The following is a 19080-nucleotide window of genomic DNA, read 5'->3' as shown; positions in this document are numbered from 1 at the left end:
CTTCGATCATGACGGACGTCTACATGTAACACATGCAGGCACCTGACCAATATTCATGCTAAGTGCATCTTTGGGTCGGAGGTTGAGTAAGCCGCCAGGTCCAAGCGGAATTCGATCTGATGCCTCGCTGTCCAGTTGCTTGACGTCGTCTTAACACGGATCAAAGTCAGCGATATCGATGACGATCGAGGTGATTGTATCAGGTCAACACGTCTTTCGTCACAAGTCTTTGATCGGTGCCTTGGCCGTTGAGGATATCGCCTGATCTCAAGTTTCTGCTCATGCTCTTATCTTATCGCCTGTTCTCATTTGCACCCGGCGCCACATTGAATCCAGGCGGAGGAGGGGGCCCGCTTTGATTGATGCCACCAGTAGGTGCGGGACTTGGACCGCCTGGCGGCCCTTGCTGACCTGGTTGTCCTGGGGGTGGGAAAGCGCCTGGCGCCCCTGGAGGAGGAAATTGGAAGTTGGGAGGCAATCCTCCAGGTGGTGGAAGAAAGGGCAAACCATTGGGGAGGTTTGGAGGAGGAGCGCCAGTGGGCGGGAAGGGTGGAAATGGCATGCCACGACCACCAGGCGGAGGCACTATCCCCCCTGGACCTGGCGGCGGTGCACCAGGCAATCCGAATGGTGGGGGAGGCATTCCTGCGTCAATACAGTGAGAAGAGCCGTGGGCCAAAGTCGAGAATAACATACCTGGGAATCCAGGAAGAGGTGGAGGAAACCCTGGCGCAGCTTGTTGTAGCATCGGGTTTGCTTGTCCTTCGGCAGCGTAAGAAGACGTGATCGAGTCAATAACCGACTGTGCCTTTTCATGACCGATCTCTGTGTCTTGTTAAATCACTGCCTAGCTTGTGCTGCGCTGTTGATACGTACGCTGATAATATTCCACAACGTTTCTCAGGTGATTTCGACCAGCATTATGCGCCTTGCGCACAGACATGGAGTCATGTGTGAGGTAGACATCACAGTAGTCGCAGAAGAGTGCTGCGTATGTCAGTACAAATGATCATGCGCGGGGAGGTAAGGACTCATATTTAGGCATTTTGGCTGTTGTAGTGGCTCTACCTGAAAACTTAGAGCGATAGAGGCGTATTCAGTGGTGGCAACCAGATCAGGAGCTTGATGGTACTGAGTTAGGTGTTTCTGCGTGCGGTGAAAGTCGATACTTTGATGGTAAAGAAGTCGTTGCCGGGAAATCCGCCTTCGGTTTAGGCGGTCCTGTCGCTTCGGGTATGGTCGCGGGCTGGGCGCGCCGCCGCTTTTGACGGCTATAAGAACACTCCCATCACTCTGCTCTTCCCTTCCAACTTTCTGTGTTTCTTTTCTCCCCACCGTTCGCCCTGACGCGCCCTGCCGTGCTTTGCACTTCGCACACCGCCTGGGCCTCTCCCCCTGTGCTGCATCAGGCCCCCCATCGATGATTCTTGGCCCGACTCCTTGAAAATCTGCCCTGTCGGCAGAACTCTTCCCCTGCCGCTTCGGGCTCCCTTTGATTTCGCGCCCTTTCCGGCTCTTCCAAAATCCACCTCGTCCCTCCGAGTGCGCTCGATCAGCGTCCCAATCCTCGATCTTCGCGGGCCCTCCTACGCCCTTCGAGAAGGATCCGTTTCGCCCCCCTCATGCGGCCAATCCCTCCGTGACGAATACCACCTCGCTTGCCGCACTTCCTGCAGGCTCAGCTGAGCCTGTCCATCATCCGCACCTCGACCAAGGTCCTGCGAACATGGGTGTAGGCGCCGGCGAGACGGCGGGTCCCCCTTCCGCCATCCTGTGAAGGTGAACCCGTGTGATGTTTCTGCCTCTGGCATTTTGTTCTACACCTGCAACCCCCCTCACCAACTGAACTAGGCTCGACACCACCGATAATGGCACCATCGAAAATCTTCGACAACGCTGTGGTCAGCACTCAACCATAGGCGCTGCTGGATCGGGGCCGGGATGCTACGTCTCGCAGGACATTGAAAGTGGTCGGGGGCCTCGGCGGGTCCTTTAGCACACACCAGCGCAGCAAGCTGAATGCCGCATCTAGTACATCCAATCTCGAAAATACCGCACAATGTGATCGGCAGTGTGGCCTGCATTGCTGCCAGCGGCACTGCCTTGGGAAATACACACTTGAGGTGGGCCGAGTCTCCCTGTTTCAACCATTGGCGGTTCCCAGGGAAAGAATTGCCAGCCGGCGAAAGGGACACGTCAGCACACCACAAACGAGGGTCCTCGGCTGAGTTAGAAGAAGTACAGCGGTTGTTCCCAAGAGGGGCTGACGAACGGCACTCTGAAGGAGGGACTGTGGGGTGCACGAGACGCAATCTTCGCTCGGACAGACACAGATATCGATTCGCCGCTGTACCTGATCCCAATGGAGGGGGGGCTTCTCCTGTGAGGTTGGCCCTCAATTTCGAAGAAGGATGTAGCGTTTCAGAACCACTGAAGGCAACCGTCTCGGTCGAGAAGGCATATTCTCAACATCCTTGAACCCTCAGAACCTGGGAGAGCCTGGGCCATCGCCCCACACGATCCCCCCTCTCTCGACCGCCGTCGCCAGGTCAATGTCACCCATGGGATAATGGCAGCCCCTGTCTCACGATGTTCCGTTGGCCCGAACCCGCTCCTCTTCGTTGCGGTGAAGTGCTTCCTTTTCCCGGCCTCCACCGGGCCCAGATACACCAACAGGGAATTTTGGGAAGGCCCAGAGTCAAACCCTGCAGCCGTGAAAGACTGGGAACTGCGCCGTGTGAGACGAGGGAAAGCTGGGATGCATTAGGCAGTGCTGGCCGTCTATATGAATGGAACCAGTTCCCTCGCCATTTTCTATTGTCAGACCCTTCATCTTGCTTCATGCTTATCGGAACAGTGCATTCTAGCCATGGCGACTTTCATCGCGTATCAACCTCGAGCAAATGAACCGTCCTTCAGAAATCGCGTTTTCCACGATCTTCCACAGTCGGTCCCTGCGGTCAGTTGTCGGACAGACGTAGCTCCAGATCTCCTCAACAGGCACGGTCTGTGGGCAATGCGGATTTTGTCGCCTTGGTGGATCTGACTACCTCGGACCAGGACACCGCTCGAGAATACCTGGTGGCACGAGAGATTTCGGAGCCAATGGCTCATATTCCCGGCAAACGCGGCATCCAAGTTGCTGGAACCCGCACCAACAGCGTAACCGACAAAATTGAAAATTGCGAGAAACGCAATAAAAATGACCGCGACGACGTCGAGATTGACACAGACCACGAAAGCGAAATCAGCGACCTTCCATCGCTCGCCGATATCATTCTACGGAGCGACTCAGGGTTTGGAGGAAGTGCCGGCCTTAGGAGCGAGGCTTCCACACCACCCGCTCTCGGCAGGACCGTCAAGGAGTGCTGGCGCGAGAGCGACTGCGAGAATAGTGCCCAGCCTACGGCCACGACTTCCACAGGCATTCAACCCGGGGCCAGACAAGGTATGTGATCGAGATCCTATGTTGTCCACATACGTGAACAGTCCGTACTGACGTATTTCTCCAGACAACCCCCAATCGATGCTACATGCAGCTCAAGGTACTCAAATGACCGGAAGATCGAGAGTTTTGCGCTGGCCGATGGTAAAGACCGCTGGGGCCTTTGCGTCGCTGTTGCCTACGAGACGGAGTGAAGGTTTACCAGGTACCCATCCTCTTGTACAACCCATATCCTGGCAGACCCTGCAGCTCGTCCCTCCATGCTCTCCAACTCCTAAGCGGCAATGCATGGTCCCTATGCTCTCACCCGGCCAAAATCCCGCATGTCAGAGCCATCCCTATCCTATGTCATTGGCTCTGTCAAGATAGACGCCTGCACAGTTCCTGCCGGTGCCATGGGGGTCGGGAGGCTGCCGAGCACAGTAAAGTCGATCTGGAAAAGCTGGAGGAGGATGCGGGCGAACTGTCGGTAAAGGAATTTAACATCATCATCGTAAATGTCATCCCTGAGTAATCTGGTGTTGTACTGCTGCCGTAGCAGCGTGTTGACGCTGACACCTTCGATGAAATCCATCACAATGTAGGGCCCCAGGCCGAGCGGGTTAGCCGCTGTCAGCCCCCAGGTAATGATGCCCGGGACGGGGACGTTAGTATCGCGGAGGAGGCTCAGTACCTCCACCTCTACTGCAAATCTTCTCGTCGACGTACTCGTCGCAGACGTTACCTATGATGGGCATACAGAATAGCCACGTGATACCGTCGCAAAAGCGCAACTTCTGGCAAAGATTGTACGAACCGTTGAGGAAGTTACAGTCCAGCCTACAACGATGATATCCAGCTCGTTATGTGGCCTGCAACGCGAGCTTGGTTAACTCGCTCGACCCAGAGCTGCTTCTGGACGTCGTGAATGAGTTCGATGGGCTTGTTGATGCCCATATTGTCGAAGGAGGTGAGCGGTGGATCAAGGATTGGTGAGTTCTAGCTCGACAGAGCTTGTGTCTTTAAAGGGGTCTGCCGACGGGTGACAAAGTTAAAATGACGGGGGGGAGCTGACTAATCAGGTTGTTCGTCGCAGCAGAGAAATGTACGAAAGGGCTTATGTTAAGGTGCAAATGTAATCTAGTGGCTCTCAGTCAACATTCGTTCACGGCCAGTTACGTATATATAGCGCCCAGCGCTCCCTCCTGGCTGTGAGGGGGGCAGAATGCACTTTTTTGCCGCTACAATTGCGGTGGCACTAACAATGGACTGGGCGGCGTCGATCTAAGTACTGGGCCCGGAGCGCATGATTTTGCAGTTCAACGCAGGTTGCAGGGAAAATTCCGCGAAGTCAATGATAGTAGCAATATTCTAGTAATATATAACCCTTGAACCTCTTACGAAAAGACGCAGGTTGAGGTTCGCGACGTCGTCGAACCCAAATCGACCCCTGCAAGTAATCTCAGCATCTACCCGTAATCCAATTCGACCTGGCCTAAAGGGCAGACGTCTCTCGAAGACGGGGAAAGTATCCAGGTATATTAACCTTCTACTCACTAAAGATGGCGTATCCCACTCAACTTCATACCGGTCCTCTTCCATACAATCAGTTTTCAACTAATCCACCATCATGCTGCATTCCATAAAGGTTATCGTATCCTCGCGATCTCGCTCACGGCACCCAACTGAGGCCAAGGTAATCCCTTGGTCATCTGCGCAGGTAGTATTCGTCTCGGTTCCAGTTCCAGCCCGGGTTTTCGAGTGACATCCTATGTGGCAGCAAATTTGTTGAGCCCTTAGATCCCCCTATGCCCGCCACAGGCGAGTAAAAAATACCACGGACAAGTCTAGGGACGTGCTCGTTCATATTTCCAGGCCGTCGAGCAATCAGGCCGAACTTTCAAGTCTCGCTTTCTATTTCTGAGAGAACCAAACACTTTTTCGAGGATTCCTGGCTTCCTCACGGTTAATGAGCCTGTCACTTTGGCCGTTTCAAAGGATGTGCCTCGGTATTGAGAACGTAATCATCTAGGCTGATAAGATCGGGTGGTGAGAAAATAAGGTAAAGATATTTCAGCGTTTCTGCAAGCCAGAAGCTCTAGGAAATTCTCAGCTGGTCCCAGAGATTTAAAGTCATTGGGCAGTTCTTACCTCCATTGAATCCCTTTGTGACGGCTTGCCACTGGTTGTGACATCATCAATAGCAGCGTTGGCATATTCGGTCTCAGTGGCGGCCTGGATGGACTTGAACATTTTCCATGCTGCATTTTGTAGCTCCACGTTGCCGGTTGTACGGTACAGTAGGAACACACTTTCGAGAGCCTCCGGGCGAAGAGAGTAAGATCGATCAGGGACTGACGCGAAACCCTCTGGCAGTGTTTCCGAAGCCTGATCTGCGTCCCATTCGCATCTTTCGAATGATGGACAAGGCCGCATCCGAAAGATTTCCGGCATGATACCGGTGGGAAATGCATTATAGGCGTAGACGCAACCTTGTGTTAACCTTGCGCCGATGTCGACATGCTCCGGAAGCGAAAACAATTTTCCTCCTAGAATGAACATCCCACCGGCAAAGCAGCTTAAGTGTTGTCCTTCTGGGTTTAGGTTAGATCTCCCAGATGCGGCGGTTGCAGAACCAGCGACTAAGACATTCGTATTGTTTGGAAGCATTGGTCTGAACAGTAAGTGTTCGATCGCTGTCGCCATAGAGCTCCTGTAAGCTTTTTCGTATGCGGGCTCTAAACCTCCCAGGAGGTAGTGCATCTTAGGTAAGTATTCGTAGAGGGAATCCGCTAAGGCTCCTAAAGTAAATTCACTTTCCGAGAAGATCTGATCACGCGCATTGATGTGTGTTGGCCACATACCCGGCAGTTGGGTGAAGTTTTGATGCTTGAGAAAGACCGAGGTCACCCGGGCGATCGCATCGTAGTATTTCGGATCTCCGGTAATCTGAGAAAGTCTGGTGAACTCCAGGGAGAATGAGCCTAAAGCTGCCGATATTTGATGGTCGCCTGCAATAAGCTGGCCGGTTTTGGCTTTCTGAAAATCGAGCCAAAAAGGAGGCATATGGTTTGGAGTATCGAAGCCGGCGTAGAGCATGTCCCCGAGCTCGACGGCCTTTACTAATAGAGCGGGCTCGCGACTCAGGTCGTACGCTGCCAGTAGGCCACCTAAATGCCTTATATTGGTCTCAAACATATTGCATGCGGTATCTGGCGTTATTTCCCAGTCAATGCTCGCAACCGCCCGTACAGCTTCTTGGAATTCTTTTTTCAGCCCCATTATCCACAGTGTGTCTAGAGAGTCGACTAGTGTGGCAGCCCATCCTCCAAATGTCTCCTTACTCTTGCCTGAGATGGGTTGCAGCTCATCTTTCATCCAAGCATGAGTTTTGTAGCTTTGCCAACATTTCTTGAATGCATCCAGCACCGCTTGCTGGCGGGGTTTTCGCCGAATAGCGGCAGATTTTGATTCTGGTTGAAACTTATACTGGATTGGAGGGAACAGGTGCGGCTTTCCCGATGGAAGAGGAGCAATAGACTGTAGAGGATGGTGATAATTGTAGGTGGACCAGTCAAAGCTGCTTTTGACAACGAGAATTGAAGTCGATGAAGCGAGAAGTGGTCGAAGTAGCAGAAACACCGCTATCACAACAGCAGACATGAGCAACGCACGTATGAGGCGTCTCGAATACAATTTGAGCATGTCTTCCTTCGCGAGGCTTGAATAGAATCCTCGTGAAGGAGAGGACCGCGCTGGAATCCAGGAAAGGAGGGCGTTCATGTGGAAGGTTGGAACACGGGTCTCATATGTTGAGCTGGGCTTTTTGTACTCCGTACTCCTTCCTGTCCGTACAAGTAGGGCGAACATTTCCAAGTCGATCGGCCCGACTAGACCACAAATAGACGCCGAAAGACATAAGGAGTACACATGCCTGGATGGACGTCCAGTTGTTGATGCGCAGGTACGGGGAACGAGAATAGGAAAAGCGAGACGACTGCAACAACGTTAAACGCGCAAGATGGGGTCTGGTGGTCTGGGCGGCCCCTTACCGGGACGGACCTGAATCATTTAGCCGCCCGAAACTGACGCCAAGCCTTCCGACATTCCCCGTGCCCCTCCGCTAAGATCAGGCATCACCCGAGACCCTCAGTTCACAAGCTCGCCAAAGTGAATCTTGCTAGTCAATTATTCGAACACTTGTTTAGGTCTGCAGTACAGTTGTACGAGACAAAACTTTGACACCCCTTCACCTTTCTTAGCATCTACACCATGTCGATACGGTCCCTGCCCACCATAGTAGCACCAATATCGATAATTTCAACTTTTATACTCTAATGTTGATGTTAAGGCTGCAATATCGCTTTGCCTTAGTGGCTGCGATCTTGGTTTTGATGGCTCTAGGTCTCTTTCTCAGGACAAGTCCAGATTTCCACTTTGGACTTGAGCCCGGCAACAACTCCAAAGCATGGATTTACTCGGGTCCCGAGGCGGAAGACAAAGCAGTGATTATGGCCAAAATCCACAGCGACAATGTGGACTGGGTGTTCTACCATCTTCCGGAGTGCGTGACCCCAGTATTACTTTTGTGGCTACCTCAATGCTGATAAGATGGCTGCCCAGTTGGAAGCAAGCAATATACTATATGGACGAGCCCACTAAAGGAAAGCTTCACCCACCACTCAATAAGGGCAGGGAAGCTATGGCATATCTCACATTTATCATCGATCACTACGACCTGCTTCCGTCTTACATGGTCTTCGTCCATCCACACTTCGAAGGCTGGCCTGCAGCATGGCATACAGACAGCGTTGATCACAATCAAGTCATCTCGATTAGGTCTTTAAGACTGGAGTACCTCGAACAGCATGGTTATGTTAATATGCGATGTATTCACGACCCGGGTTGTCCAGCGGAAATACAAGTCGACCGACAAGAAGATCACCGTACAGCCGAACACGCCATGAGGGATGCATGGCCTTACATGTTTGGAGGTAACTATACGGATATACCGAAAGTCATCGCCGAACCATGTTGCTCACAATTTGCCGTTTCGAAAACACAAGCTCTCACGCGCAGCAAGTCGGATTATGAGCACTATCGACGGTGGCTACTGGACACTCCACTAGATGATGATACAAGTGGACGGGTTTTTGAATATCTCTGGCATGTCATTTTTGGACAGGGCGCCGTGCACTGTCCCCCTATTGAACAGTGCTGGTGTCAGCAGTTCGGTCGATGCTAGAATAGCGATAGACTCACTAATCGAGGAGACGGAATGCCTTCATCATGAGTGATTTCAAGCAGAACATGTGGTAGATGGAGAGCGTGGGTCGCAAGACCATTTCCACCTCACTGCAGAGCTTATCGTGTTCAAAGTTGTCGAAAGTGGCATGATGCTAGAACACAGGGGCTGAGCTCGCTCGGCTGCGAGTGTTTGCAGTAATTTCGTTCCCCGTTCCACGCCCCATGCAAGCTCATTTAAACGCCCTCCTAGTGAACTTGACCCTGGAGCATACAGCGTGTGAGACCATCACGGCCTGAAACACCCCATCAAAGGACGCTAGATTGGCTTGGCCAATGAAATGGCGATTTTAGTCGCTGATGGCTTTACCATTGCGCAAGCACTGAGACCGAGCCAAATGATCCCAACGCTTGATAAGAGAAGTCAAAGTCACTGGGGCAGCATAAGTGGAGCTAACAGAAGTACCTCCACTGTCGTAGTGGCTCACCTGCTGAGGCTGCCACGGTCACTTAGTGTTTCGGCCGACGGCTGTTCCAGTGCCTGGAATAGTTCAAATTTCCTCCCGGACTCGGCTGCGCACACCCAGCCTGCTTCTATTCTGTACGTATAACTTTTGACTTTCCACTCAGTTGAGATTCTCCTTCGCAGGACATCGATCATACCGTATCTGTAGCTCCGTTCTTTGTTCTCTCCACCATGTCATTTGTCTTCCCTCCTCCAGCTCCGGCAGAAGATCCAGTGGCCAATTCGGCATCCTACGGTATTGGCTCGAGTCTGGCGATATCCTGGACTGACACTAACTCGACCTGGTCGAACGCAACACTGGTGTTGATGAAGAATGATGGCAACAATACCTGCACCCTTTTGAATCTTGGGGCGGCATATTGTCAAGCCATTCAACGTGAGTCCTCGTCCTTGGCGAAGACGTTAGTTGTCTAATGCACTATAGCCTCCTTCAGTGCATCCGACTCCCATGGATTTTCGTGGAGGGTCAGCACTTACGATTACCCTCAGTATCCTACAGACACCAATCCTTTCTATTACTTGATCATGGGCGCCTTCGACAGCAGTGGTCTTGTGAATAAATTTTACTCTCACGGGTTCTTCATTTATCCACCAGACAGTGTACCGAGCGTGACGTACGCGGGATCAACGTCGTCAACAACCGTCACTTCCACTCCTGATTCGTCAACTACTACTACCACTACCTCGTCTTCGATCACCTTGTCACTCACATCCTCAACAATCCCATCGACCACCGCTGGAGCCTCTTCCGGGCTGGACACGGGGACCAAGACAGCCATCGGCGTCGCAGTCGGGCTCGGTATCCCTCTCGTCATCGCCCTGATCTTCATCGCGTTCCTCTTTTTCAAGAAAAGGCAAAATCAACCACCTGCACCAGATCTAGCTCCAGCCACAACGGGGAATGAGCAGATAAGTAAACATTTGTCCGAGTCTTCCCGTAATGGCAGTGAGTCTTGGGCGACCACTGGAATGCGATACCCCTCAGAGCTAAGCTCAGGACCGATCCCGATACCACAACCGCATGGCTGGCAGTCTCAAAATCCGCAGCCATACCTTTCGGAATTGTCGGCAAATAGGCGCTCTTCGCAGTGAAGAACATGGCAAATGAGCACGACAAGTTGGAGTGACGTGCCTGCATCAGGGTTTTGCTCTTGGGATAGTTTGTGCCTATTCGCATGTATGACGATGTAATATATATGACGCCAAAAGAGCTTTGACGATTTTTGTTACTATTACTGAATGGCAAGATGGGACTTATTTCATTTCTCATTTTCCTGCAATGATTTCTACATATATAAGTATACAGAGAATGTCCGGTATCTCGCAAAACCACTAAACAACGTTGGCAGGTGGAGAGGCGGTCCAGCCTCAGCCCACGAAGACAGATAACGGTGCAAACCCTCAGGCTTGATCAATCTGCTTCTAGCTGCCCGAAACCAAAGCGCTCCGTAGTCAGCCTCTGGAGCCGGCTTCTCCGATCCAATAAGGCACCTGTAAAGGGCTTGAGCGATGCGTGCATCAAACGTTGGCTTGCGAACTCGCTCTAGAAGGAAGAGGATTGGCGAAGAGGTCGTGCGGGAATGCTCGTTGGCAGGCCATGGCTAGGTTACTTGTCGCCCGACTTCGCTCTCTCGGCCTTCTTCCTCTCGGCCTTCTCGCGCGCTTGCGCTTAGACGAGTTAGCAGTGTCGACAAGCTGTCCGATGGCATTGCTGCCGGAGTTGATGATAGCGTTATTGATTTCCTTGCGAGCGTTGGCGTTAGACATGGCTATCAGGGATGCCTTATCAAAGATAGGCAGTATTCAGCGATAGATAGATTCCATGGTAATAAGTATCCCCTTATGTACAGTAGTGACAAAACTCAAAGCATGAGGAGAGGATGCTTCTCGGATGCGAGAAGCATGCTTTTCTCCTGCGGGCTGTGTACGGCCTAAAGTGGCTTAGCGCGGTCCGGCTTGGCGCGATCTCAATTGCGCTTAGCTTCCCGATCCTGTTATTTGTGACATTGGCCCCCCCTTTTGGCCTCTCGTCCTCGAGAAGCCCAAATGTGTAGCATATCATCGATATTTGGTGAGGCTCGCGTGCGGGTAGCTTGCGTCCTGCATTCGTCACTGGTCCACCGCATAAATGTGCTGTCTGAATGCACCTGTTTGATGCGTGTGGGGGTGCACTCGCTGTGTGAATGCAGTATGTGAATGCGCTGTTGAATGTGCCCCTTGAGCGTGTGCATAAATGCGCCATGTGAATCGCTGTATGAATCGCTATTGAGCCCATTGAGCGTGTATATGAATGCGCGATGTGAATGCGCAGTGTGAAGGTATCGCGACAATAGTATAGTCATAAATAGCCTCATTGTGTCCTAATGCGGTCGCCTCTTGTACCTAGGTATATGAATACCATTTCTTCTCCCTCAGTTTGTTTCTTTCTTCCTTTTTACTTTTCTTATGTAACATTCCAATGTCAGTAGTGTCAGAGCTGCTTCCTATATAGCCTAACGGAGTTAGGCTTCCTTAGTCATAGTTCCTTTATTATATAAGCTAGGTCGAGAGTACGTAAGGTATAAATAGTCGAGTAACTTTAGAATAGTATAGTAAAGTAGATATTATAAGTTAGCTACGAGAGAGTGTAACTATAAAAGGGGAATGGGCGTAGCTATATACTTATAAGGTATGTTCCGAATAGGTAACTAGGAATGATATGTTAATATGTTAATATAGACTATACTAATATATCGCTATATCGTCTCTTTCCTTTTTCAGTAGTTACGTACGGTACGTAACCTAGCCTTATACCGCTAAGCTGTCGTTCCGGTAGACCTACCTCTAAGCGCCCCGCGCTCTAGGTTATATAAAGGTCGTTTCTAATACTATCTCCCCTCCTTCCTATTCGTTATCCTTAACGTACTTAAGGTAGGCCGCGCCTACCCTCCGTCGTCTCTCATCTTCTTCTTTATTCTTATAGCTAACTATATAGTCCTTCCGCATAGTTAAACCTCGTCGTTCTATAAAACCGGTAAAAACTTAAAGTAAGCGTCGTATTAAACTCGCCGATTCTATCTCCGCCGATTAAGAGAATATCGCGATAGTAGCCTACACCGAGTATATTAACTACGAAGTTATCTATTACTACGACCGCGAATAGTCGTCGTCTTATACCGAATATCTCTAAAAACAGCGAAAATGTAATAGTACTTTTTTAATAGAAGAATTCCGAAAAGTAGGGGAATAAAAGAAATAATTAGTTATAAAGTCGCGGGCGAAGCGAAAAGAGATCGCTCGTCTTCGTAGGCTAATTATAGAGGCCGAGGAAGAGGACGTATCCTTCTAGGGCGAGCTTAAGCGATTAGAGGAGGTTTCGAGTTATATATTACGTCGTAAGATATAGGCGTTAGGTATCTTTAATAAACTACCTAATTCTAAAGAGGTAGCTCTAGCTAAGCCTAACTTTACTTAGTCCGACGCTCCGAGCGTTAAGTAGATTAATTAGGAGGCTATATTATCTAGTAAAACTACTTAAGGTATTATTTTCGAGCCTCCTCTAGAGTTCCCTTCGTAAGGTAAGCCTCCGGTTCCTAACTATTTTCTAACTCGTTATACCCTAACTACTTAATTAGGTACTAAGGGGTACTACGCCTAACGCGTCTCCTAAGTACTCTCTCTACGTCGTACTCCTCCGTAGTAACTTCTTTATCTAAGGGTAGTAATTAGACTAGTTTAGCGTTCTTTAGTACTAGTTTAAGTAATAAGATATAGAATATACTATAAATTCTTATATCTTAAGGAAGTTCTAGTCGATAGTTAACCTTCCCTATCTTTTCCTTAATTCTAAATAGTCCTAGCTTAACGTAATCTAGTTTCGTACTTAGCCGCTTTATCTTAATATTTTTTCGTAAAAGATAGACGGGGTCCTCCTCCTCTAGAGGCGGTCCCTCAACCCTTTTCTTATTTACGTATATTATCATTCTTTTTACGATAAATTATAGGATTTCTCGTAATCTCTCGTAAATTTCCTTTATCGTATTAGCCTTTATTAGTACTCTTAAGTTCGAGCTTTCTTAAATATTATCTTCTAGTCTTAGGTAGAATCCGTAGTTAGCGTAGAATAAGCTTAATTCTATTATTAACTTATAGTTATTAAAGTAGAATTATACGATCGGTAGTATCGTAACTTAATTTATTTATTTATAGTCTACGTATATTCGTAAGTATTATTCTAGCGTCTAGTTCATTCTCTCTATTTAACTATCTATCTAAGAGTAGAATAATATAGATAGTTTATACTTTGTAACTAATAGTCTTATTAGTTCCTTCTAAAACTTTAATATAAAGAGTTTATCTCTATCCGTAATAATTTCTTTTAATATACCGTAGTTTATAAATACGATTCTTAAGAATTTATATACGAAGTCTTCTACTATCGAGCTTTCTAAGTATAGTCTAAAGTAGGAGAACTTTATAAGTCTATTATATATTACTAAAATACTATTATAGGTTACGTCCGTAAGGGACTCCTTTAACCTTAATAGCTTTATAATAAAGTCTATCGTAATTAACGTCTACGTACCCTCTAGTACCTATAGTAGTTATAGTAATCCGTATAGTTTATATCTATTATACTTATCTTACGTATATACTTTATAGTTCCGTATAAATTCTTAAATATCTTTTCTTATATCTTTCTATAGTTTATAATATTAAGTAATAAGTTCGATTATCTTATCCGTTCCTAGATATCCTATAAGTACGTCGTTATAGTAGTATTCTATAACTACTTTTCTATTTTCTTATATTTTCTAGGGCTATTTAAGTCCTATTATATCCTTCGTCTAGATTTCTATATCGTACCCGTTATTTATATTATATAACGGCTCCCCTACTACGTAAGTAGGTTAAGCGTACGTAAGGTACTCTCCTTCTTATCGTAGTAGTAACGCGGGCGTTAATTTAATATCTACTATATAATCTATTCGTCGACTTAAAGCGTCTACTCTACCGTTCTCTTTTCCTTTTATATAGTAAATCTAGAAGTTATAAGTAGTAAGTATCTCTACCTATCTTACTTATCTTTAGTTAAGAACCTTAGTTATATTCTAGTATAGTAGGTTCTTATAATCTAAGTATATCTTAACCGTATATTTTAGTCCTTTAAGGTATACTCTCTAGTACTTTAGTACTTTAACGATAGTAAGTAGCTCTTTATCGTATATATCGTAGTTTAACTCTAGTACTATTATTTTTCTTAAAAAATAAGCTACTAGTCTTATTTTCTTATCTTATCCTATCTATATTAGGATTACGGCGATCGCGCCGTCTAATATATCTATTTTAAGGAGTATCTAGAGGTCTAGATTAAAGATCGTAAGGATCGGAGCCTCCGTAAACGCCTTCTTTAGTTTCTATATTACTTCCTAGGCGTCGTCTATTAAAGTAAAGATCGCGACTCCTTTCTTTATTAAGTTCGTTAAGGGTACTACGATTTACGAATAGTTCCTAATAAACTTTCTTGAGTAGTTTACGAATCTAAGGAACGTCTATAGTTCCTTTAACGTCGTTAATTCTAGCTATTTTAATACGCTCTTAATCTTATCTAGATTAATCTATAGTCCGTCTTACGAGACTATATAATTAAGAAACTTTACGCTTAATTTATAAAATTAGTATTTTTCTAACTTAATCGATAGTTAGTAATCTCTTAGTACCTTTAGTATCTTTATAATATATTCTATATACGACTTATAATCCTTTAAGTAGATTAGAATATCGTTAAGGTATATAACGTAGAAGATATCTAAGTATTTCTATAAGATATTATTAATTAACGCTTAGAACGTCGCTAGTACGTTAGTAAGTCTAAATAGTATTACGTAGTATTTATATAGACTATAGTAGATCCTAAAGGCTATCTTCTATTCTTCGCCTTCTTTTATACGTATACGGTAGTACGCGTCTCTTATATCGATCGTTATAAAGTACTTCGCGCCTTTAAGCCTATCCTATAGCTTATTAATCCGTAGTAGTAGGTATATATTCTTAACGGTAATATCATTTAACTTCCGATAGTCTATATATAATCGGAGTTCTTTACCGTCCTTCTTAAGGATAAATAGGATTAGATAGTCTACTTCTAATTCTAAGGGTTTAATATAGTCTTTTATTAAGTTATCCTTAAGGTATTTACGTAAAGTCTATTACTCTACTTTAGATAGTAAATAAAGTAGTCCGAACGTAGGTTTCTTTCCTTCTTAAAGTCGTATTTTATAATCCTATAACTTATATTTAGGTAGTATCTCGAGTCCTACCTTCTTTTTAAAGACCTCCTTAAGCTCTTCGTACTCTAGTAGATATATAGATACTTTAGTTAGTATTTTTATAGGTCGTACCTAAACCTCCTTCCTCTCGAAGGGTTATACTACTATTACCTCTTAATCTTAAGATCTTTCTATATAGTCGTAGTTATCGAACTATATCTAGACCTTTACTTAGTCGATAATAGAGTTATACCTTTTTAACTATAGTATTTTAAGTATAATATTATATTTCGTCTCCGCGACGTTAAGACTAATCTCTTCGTAATACTCGTCGATCGATAATTAAATTCTTCTTAATTCGTATATAACGTTAGATAGTACCTTTCCGATAAATCCTAATAGTTTATAGGACGTAGTCTTCTTATATTTCTACTCCTTTAGCTTATTAACTACCTAATAGTTAACGATATTACCGATATATCTTAAGTTAATAAGGATATATACTTCCTAATCTCCTAGAGTTCTATATAAAATAATTAAATATAAGTAAGTCGCTATAGCTATTCTATATAGTTCCTCGAGTTAATCTCTTTTTACGCCTTTCCCGCGGGCCCTCTTCTACTTATACTCTACTAGAGCTATCTTTTCTTAGGCGGCCTACTTCCTAGGCTATCCTTACCTTAGTTTTTTAACTAGTATAAGTAGTTTATCCTTCCGTTCCGTAGGTTAGATACCTCGTAGTTCTAGTCTCTATACCTTTCGACTAACGCCTAGTACGCTTCCCTAGCTTCTTTAATCGACATTCCTAATACCTCCGGCTATAGATAGTCTAGATATCGTTCGTAATAGTAGAGTATATTCCTTAGTAGGTACCTCATTACCTCGTTATAGGCGAAGTTACCTCTTACTAGTACTCCTTCTAGTATTTTATCTACCTATAGGATAGGAATACCCCTTTCTCTATAGATACGTTATACTTCTAGGACTTTATCGTCGTTTATCCCGAGTATTCGGGTTCGTTCTTATCGTTCTTTAAGGACTCTTCGTTCTTCTAAGATCCTTATTATAAGTCTAGCTATTTCTTAAAGTACTTCGTCTCGTTATTCCTCGGACCCTCCTACTTCGAGGTCGCGTACTCTCTATATAATCCGAATTACTTCTTTATATAGCTATTCGAGTATTATAAGCGTAGTTAGGTACTCGTCGTCTTCTTCCTACTTATTTAGGTTAAATCGGCCTATTATATTAATTTTAGGTTCTACTTAACTTTCTTTAATTTTATATATATATTATATCTCTAGGTCCCCCCCTTAATACGAATATATATAGCCTTCTTCTCTAGCTTAATTTCTAGGATAATCTAGGTTATTATATAGGATAATCGAAAAGATCCTTTCTCTTAATTTTAGTTCTTCTATCGGTTCGTAGACCGTATAATAATATTAGAATATAGTATTAGAAACGGCCTCTATATAACCTAGAGCGCGGGGCGCCTAGAGGTAGGTCTACCGGGGTGGTAGCCTAGTAATATAAGGCTAGGTTATATACCGTACGTAACTACCTAAAGAGGAAATATTAGGAATGCTAGAATAATGGAATAGTAGTATAGGACTATACTAATATACTAATATACTAATATACTATTCCTAGTTACCTATTCGGGATATACCTTATAAGTATATAGCTACGCTTATTCCCCTTTTATAGTTATACTCTCTCGTAGCTAACTTATAATATCTACTTTACTATACTATTCTAAAGTTACTCGACTATTTATACCTTACGTACTCTCGACCTAGCTTATATAATAAAGGAACTATAACTAAGGAAGCCTAACTCCGTTAGACTATATAGGAAGTAGCTCTAATACTTTAGCTACTACTAACTAGTATAAGAGACGACCTCTATAAGTAGTTATAGAAGATATATAAGACTTACATCCCTAACCGACGAACTCCTTATACGATAAGCGTTACGCCTATCTCTAGACGATACGATAGTAGGACCTAGTATACTAAGACTAATACTATCGGATACTACTATAGTAGAGACGGTACTATTAGTTCCTACTATAGCGGAGCTAATACCTAAGGGTAAGATCGGGAACCTATCTAAGCCCTTTAATAAAGCTTAGGAAAAACTTATACCTTTTATCTATTATATAGATATATATCTATTAATAAACTTAGGAGACTTCCTAAGTAATATATAAAAGATCCTCTTTATAGGAAGCTATTTTAAAGGAGAAGCCGAGGCTTAGCTCCGCCCGTTTATTAAGGATTATATAGAGAATTAGCTAGGTAATAGGGAAGACGAAACTATTAGACTATTTCGAACTTTTTAGGGGTTTAAGACGAAGGTCCGGAAGGTATTTAAGGTAAGGGACGAAGAAAAAGAAGTAGAGCGATAAATTATAAACCTACGCTAAACGGGCTCGATTTAGGACTATACTATTAAGTTCTAAACTTTAAACGCCGTATTAGAATAGGGCGATAGTATATTAATTCCTATTTTTCGCGAAGGCCTTAAGTTAGCGATTAAATAGGAAATAAGAACGTATAAAAGCGAGAAAATTAAGGACTAGATCGACGGAGTAATCTAGGTCGATAACGATTACTAAGAATATAAACGCTACGATAACTACCGTCGAGGGTTCGTAGTAAGAGGATAAAGGTCTAATACTAAGAAATAGAGGTAATTATACTATAGACTAATACTAATAGATCTCGACTAAGTCTAGAAAAAACGGGGAACGGCCTAGAATAGAGATACGAAGTAAAATAAAAAGACTAGTAGACTAAGGAATTAAGGGAACTACTATAATTACGGAAAGTCTAGACATTATACGAGGGAATGTAGGTTCCCGAAGAAATAAGTAAATTAAGTAGAATCTTAGAAGAATAATTAAGTAAAGAGGTCGGAAACTAAGCCTAAAGTAAACGTAGTTTACGTAGGAGAGTTAGTAGACTACTAGAGCGTAGTAATCCTCGCTATTACGCTAAATCGTATCTATATAAAAATAAGATATTAGAGCGATAAGGAATGCGTAGACTCTATATATCTAAAAGGAACTATATCCTAATATTATTATACGGTCTACGAACTAATAGAAGAGCTAAAACTAAGAGAAAGGATCTTTTCGATTATCCTATATAATAACCTAGACTATCCTAGAAATTAAGCCGGAGGAGAAGGCTATATTTACTTATATTAGGGAGGAAACCTAGAGATATAATATATATATAAAATTAAAGAAAGTTAAGTAGAACCTAAAATTAATATAATAGGCCGATTTAACCTAAATAAGTAGGAAGAAGACGACGAGTACCTAACTACGCTTATAATACTCGAATAGCTATATAAGGAAGTAATTTAGATCGTATAGAGAGTACGCGACCTTAAAGTAGAAGAGTCTAAGGAATAACGAGACGAAGTACTTTAAGAAATAGCTAGACTTATAATAAAGATCTTAGAAGAATAAAGAGTCCTTAGAGAACGATAAGAACGAACCTAAATACTCGGGATAAACGACGATAGAGTCCTAGAAGTACGATATATCTATAGAGAAAGAGGTATTTCTATCCTATAAGTAGACGAAATACTAGAAGGAGTACTAGTAAGAGGTAACTTCGCCTATA

The 19080-nt window shown here is 44.7% G+C and overlaps 6 protein-coding genes across 6 annotated transcripts; 3 read left to right on the top strand and 3 right to left on the bottom strand.

Moving 5' to 3' along the window:
• Nucleotides 1–292: 292 nt before the first annotated feature.
• On the bottom strand, nucleotides 293–943 carry Z517_11133 (U1 small nuclear ribonucleoprotein C; the record flags this gene model as incomplete). The annotated part of the gene is made up of 3 exons (XM_013424741.1): nucleotides 293–645; nucleotides 697–825; nucleotides 877–943. The coding sequence occupies 3 exons, from the start codon at nucleotides 941–943 to the stop codon at nucleotides 293–295; spliced, it is 549 nt and encodes a 182-aa protein (XP_013280195.1).
• Nucleotides 944–2869: 1926 nt separating this feature from the next.
• Z517_11132 (uncharacterized protein) lies at nucleotides 2870–3639 on the top strand (the record flags this gene model as incomplete). Its single annotated transcript, XM_013424740.1, has 3 exons — nucleotides 2870–2959; nucleotides 3001–3452; nucleotides 3513–3639. The coding sequence occupies 3 exons, from the start codon at nucleotides 2870–2872 to the stop codon at nucleotides 3637–3639; spliced, it is 669 nt and encodes a 222-aa protein (XP_013280194.1).
• Nucleotides 3640–3788: 149 nt separating this feature from the next.
• Z517_11131 (uncharacterized protein) lies at nucleotides 3789–4019 on the bottom strand (the record flags this gene model as incomplete). The annotated part of the gene is made up of 1 exon (XM_013424739.1): nucleotides 3789–4019. The coding sequence occupies one exon, from the start codon at nucleotides 4017–4019 to the stop codon at nucleotides 3789–3791; it is 231 nt and encodes a 76-aa protein (XP_013280193.1).
• Nucleotides 4020–5402: 1383 nt separating this feature from the next.
• Z517_11130 (uncharacterized protein) lies at nucleotides 5403–7207 on the bottom strand (the record flags this gene model as incomplete). The annotated part of the gene is made up of 2 exons (XM_013424738.1): nucleotides 5403–5522; nucleotides 5576–7207. 2 exons carry the CDS (start codon nucleotides 7205–7207, stop codon nucleotides 5403–5405), a joined length of 1752 nt encoding a protein of 583 aa, XP_013280192.1.
• A 611-nt stretch (nucleotides 7208–7818) lies between these two features.
• On the top strand, nucleotides 7819–8669 carry Z517_11129 (uncharacterized protein; the record flags this gene model as incomplete). The annotated part of the gene is made up of 2 exons (XM_013424737.1): nucleotides 7819–7988; nucleotides 8048–8669. 2 exons carry the CDS (start codon nucleotides 7819–7821, stop codon nucleotides 8667–8669), a joined length of 792 nt encoding a protein of 263 aa, XP_013280191.1.
• A 696-nt stretch (nucleotides 8670–9365) lies between these two features.
• On the top strand, nucleotides 9366–10286 carry Z517_11128 (uncharacterized protein; the record flags this gene model as incomplete). The annotated part of the gene is made up of 2 exons (XM_013424736.1): nucleotides 9366–9570; nucleotides 9619–10286. The coding sequence occupies 2 exons, from the start codon at nucleotides 9366–9368 to the stop codon at nucleotides 10284–10286; spliced, it is 873 nt and encodes a 290-aa protein (XP_013280190.1).
• Between the last annotated feature and the right edge of the window lie 8794 nt (nucleotides 10287–19080).

This window comes from Fonsecaea pedrosoi (genome assembly GCF_000835455.1).
Source record: "Fonsecaea pedrosoi CBS 271.37 unplaced genomic scaffold supercont1.7, whole genome shotgun sequence".
NCBI lineage: Eukaryota > Fungi > Ascomycota > Eurotiomycetes > Chaetothyriales > Herpotrichiellaceae > Fonsecaea > Fonsecaea pedrosoi.
Note: the sequence above shows the minus strand (reverse complement) of the source record. Positions and strands in the feature narration are given on the sequence as shown.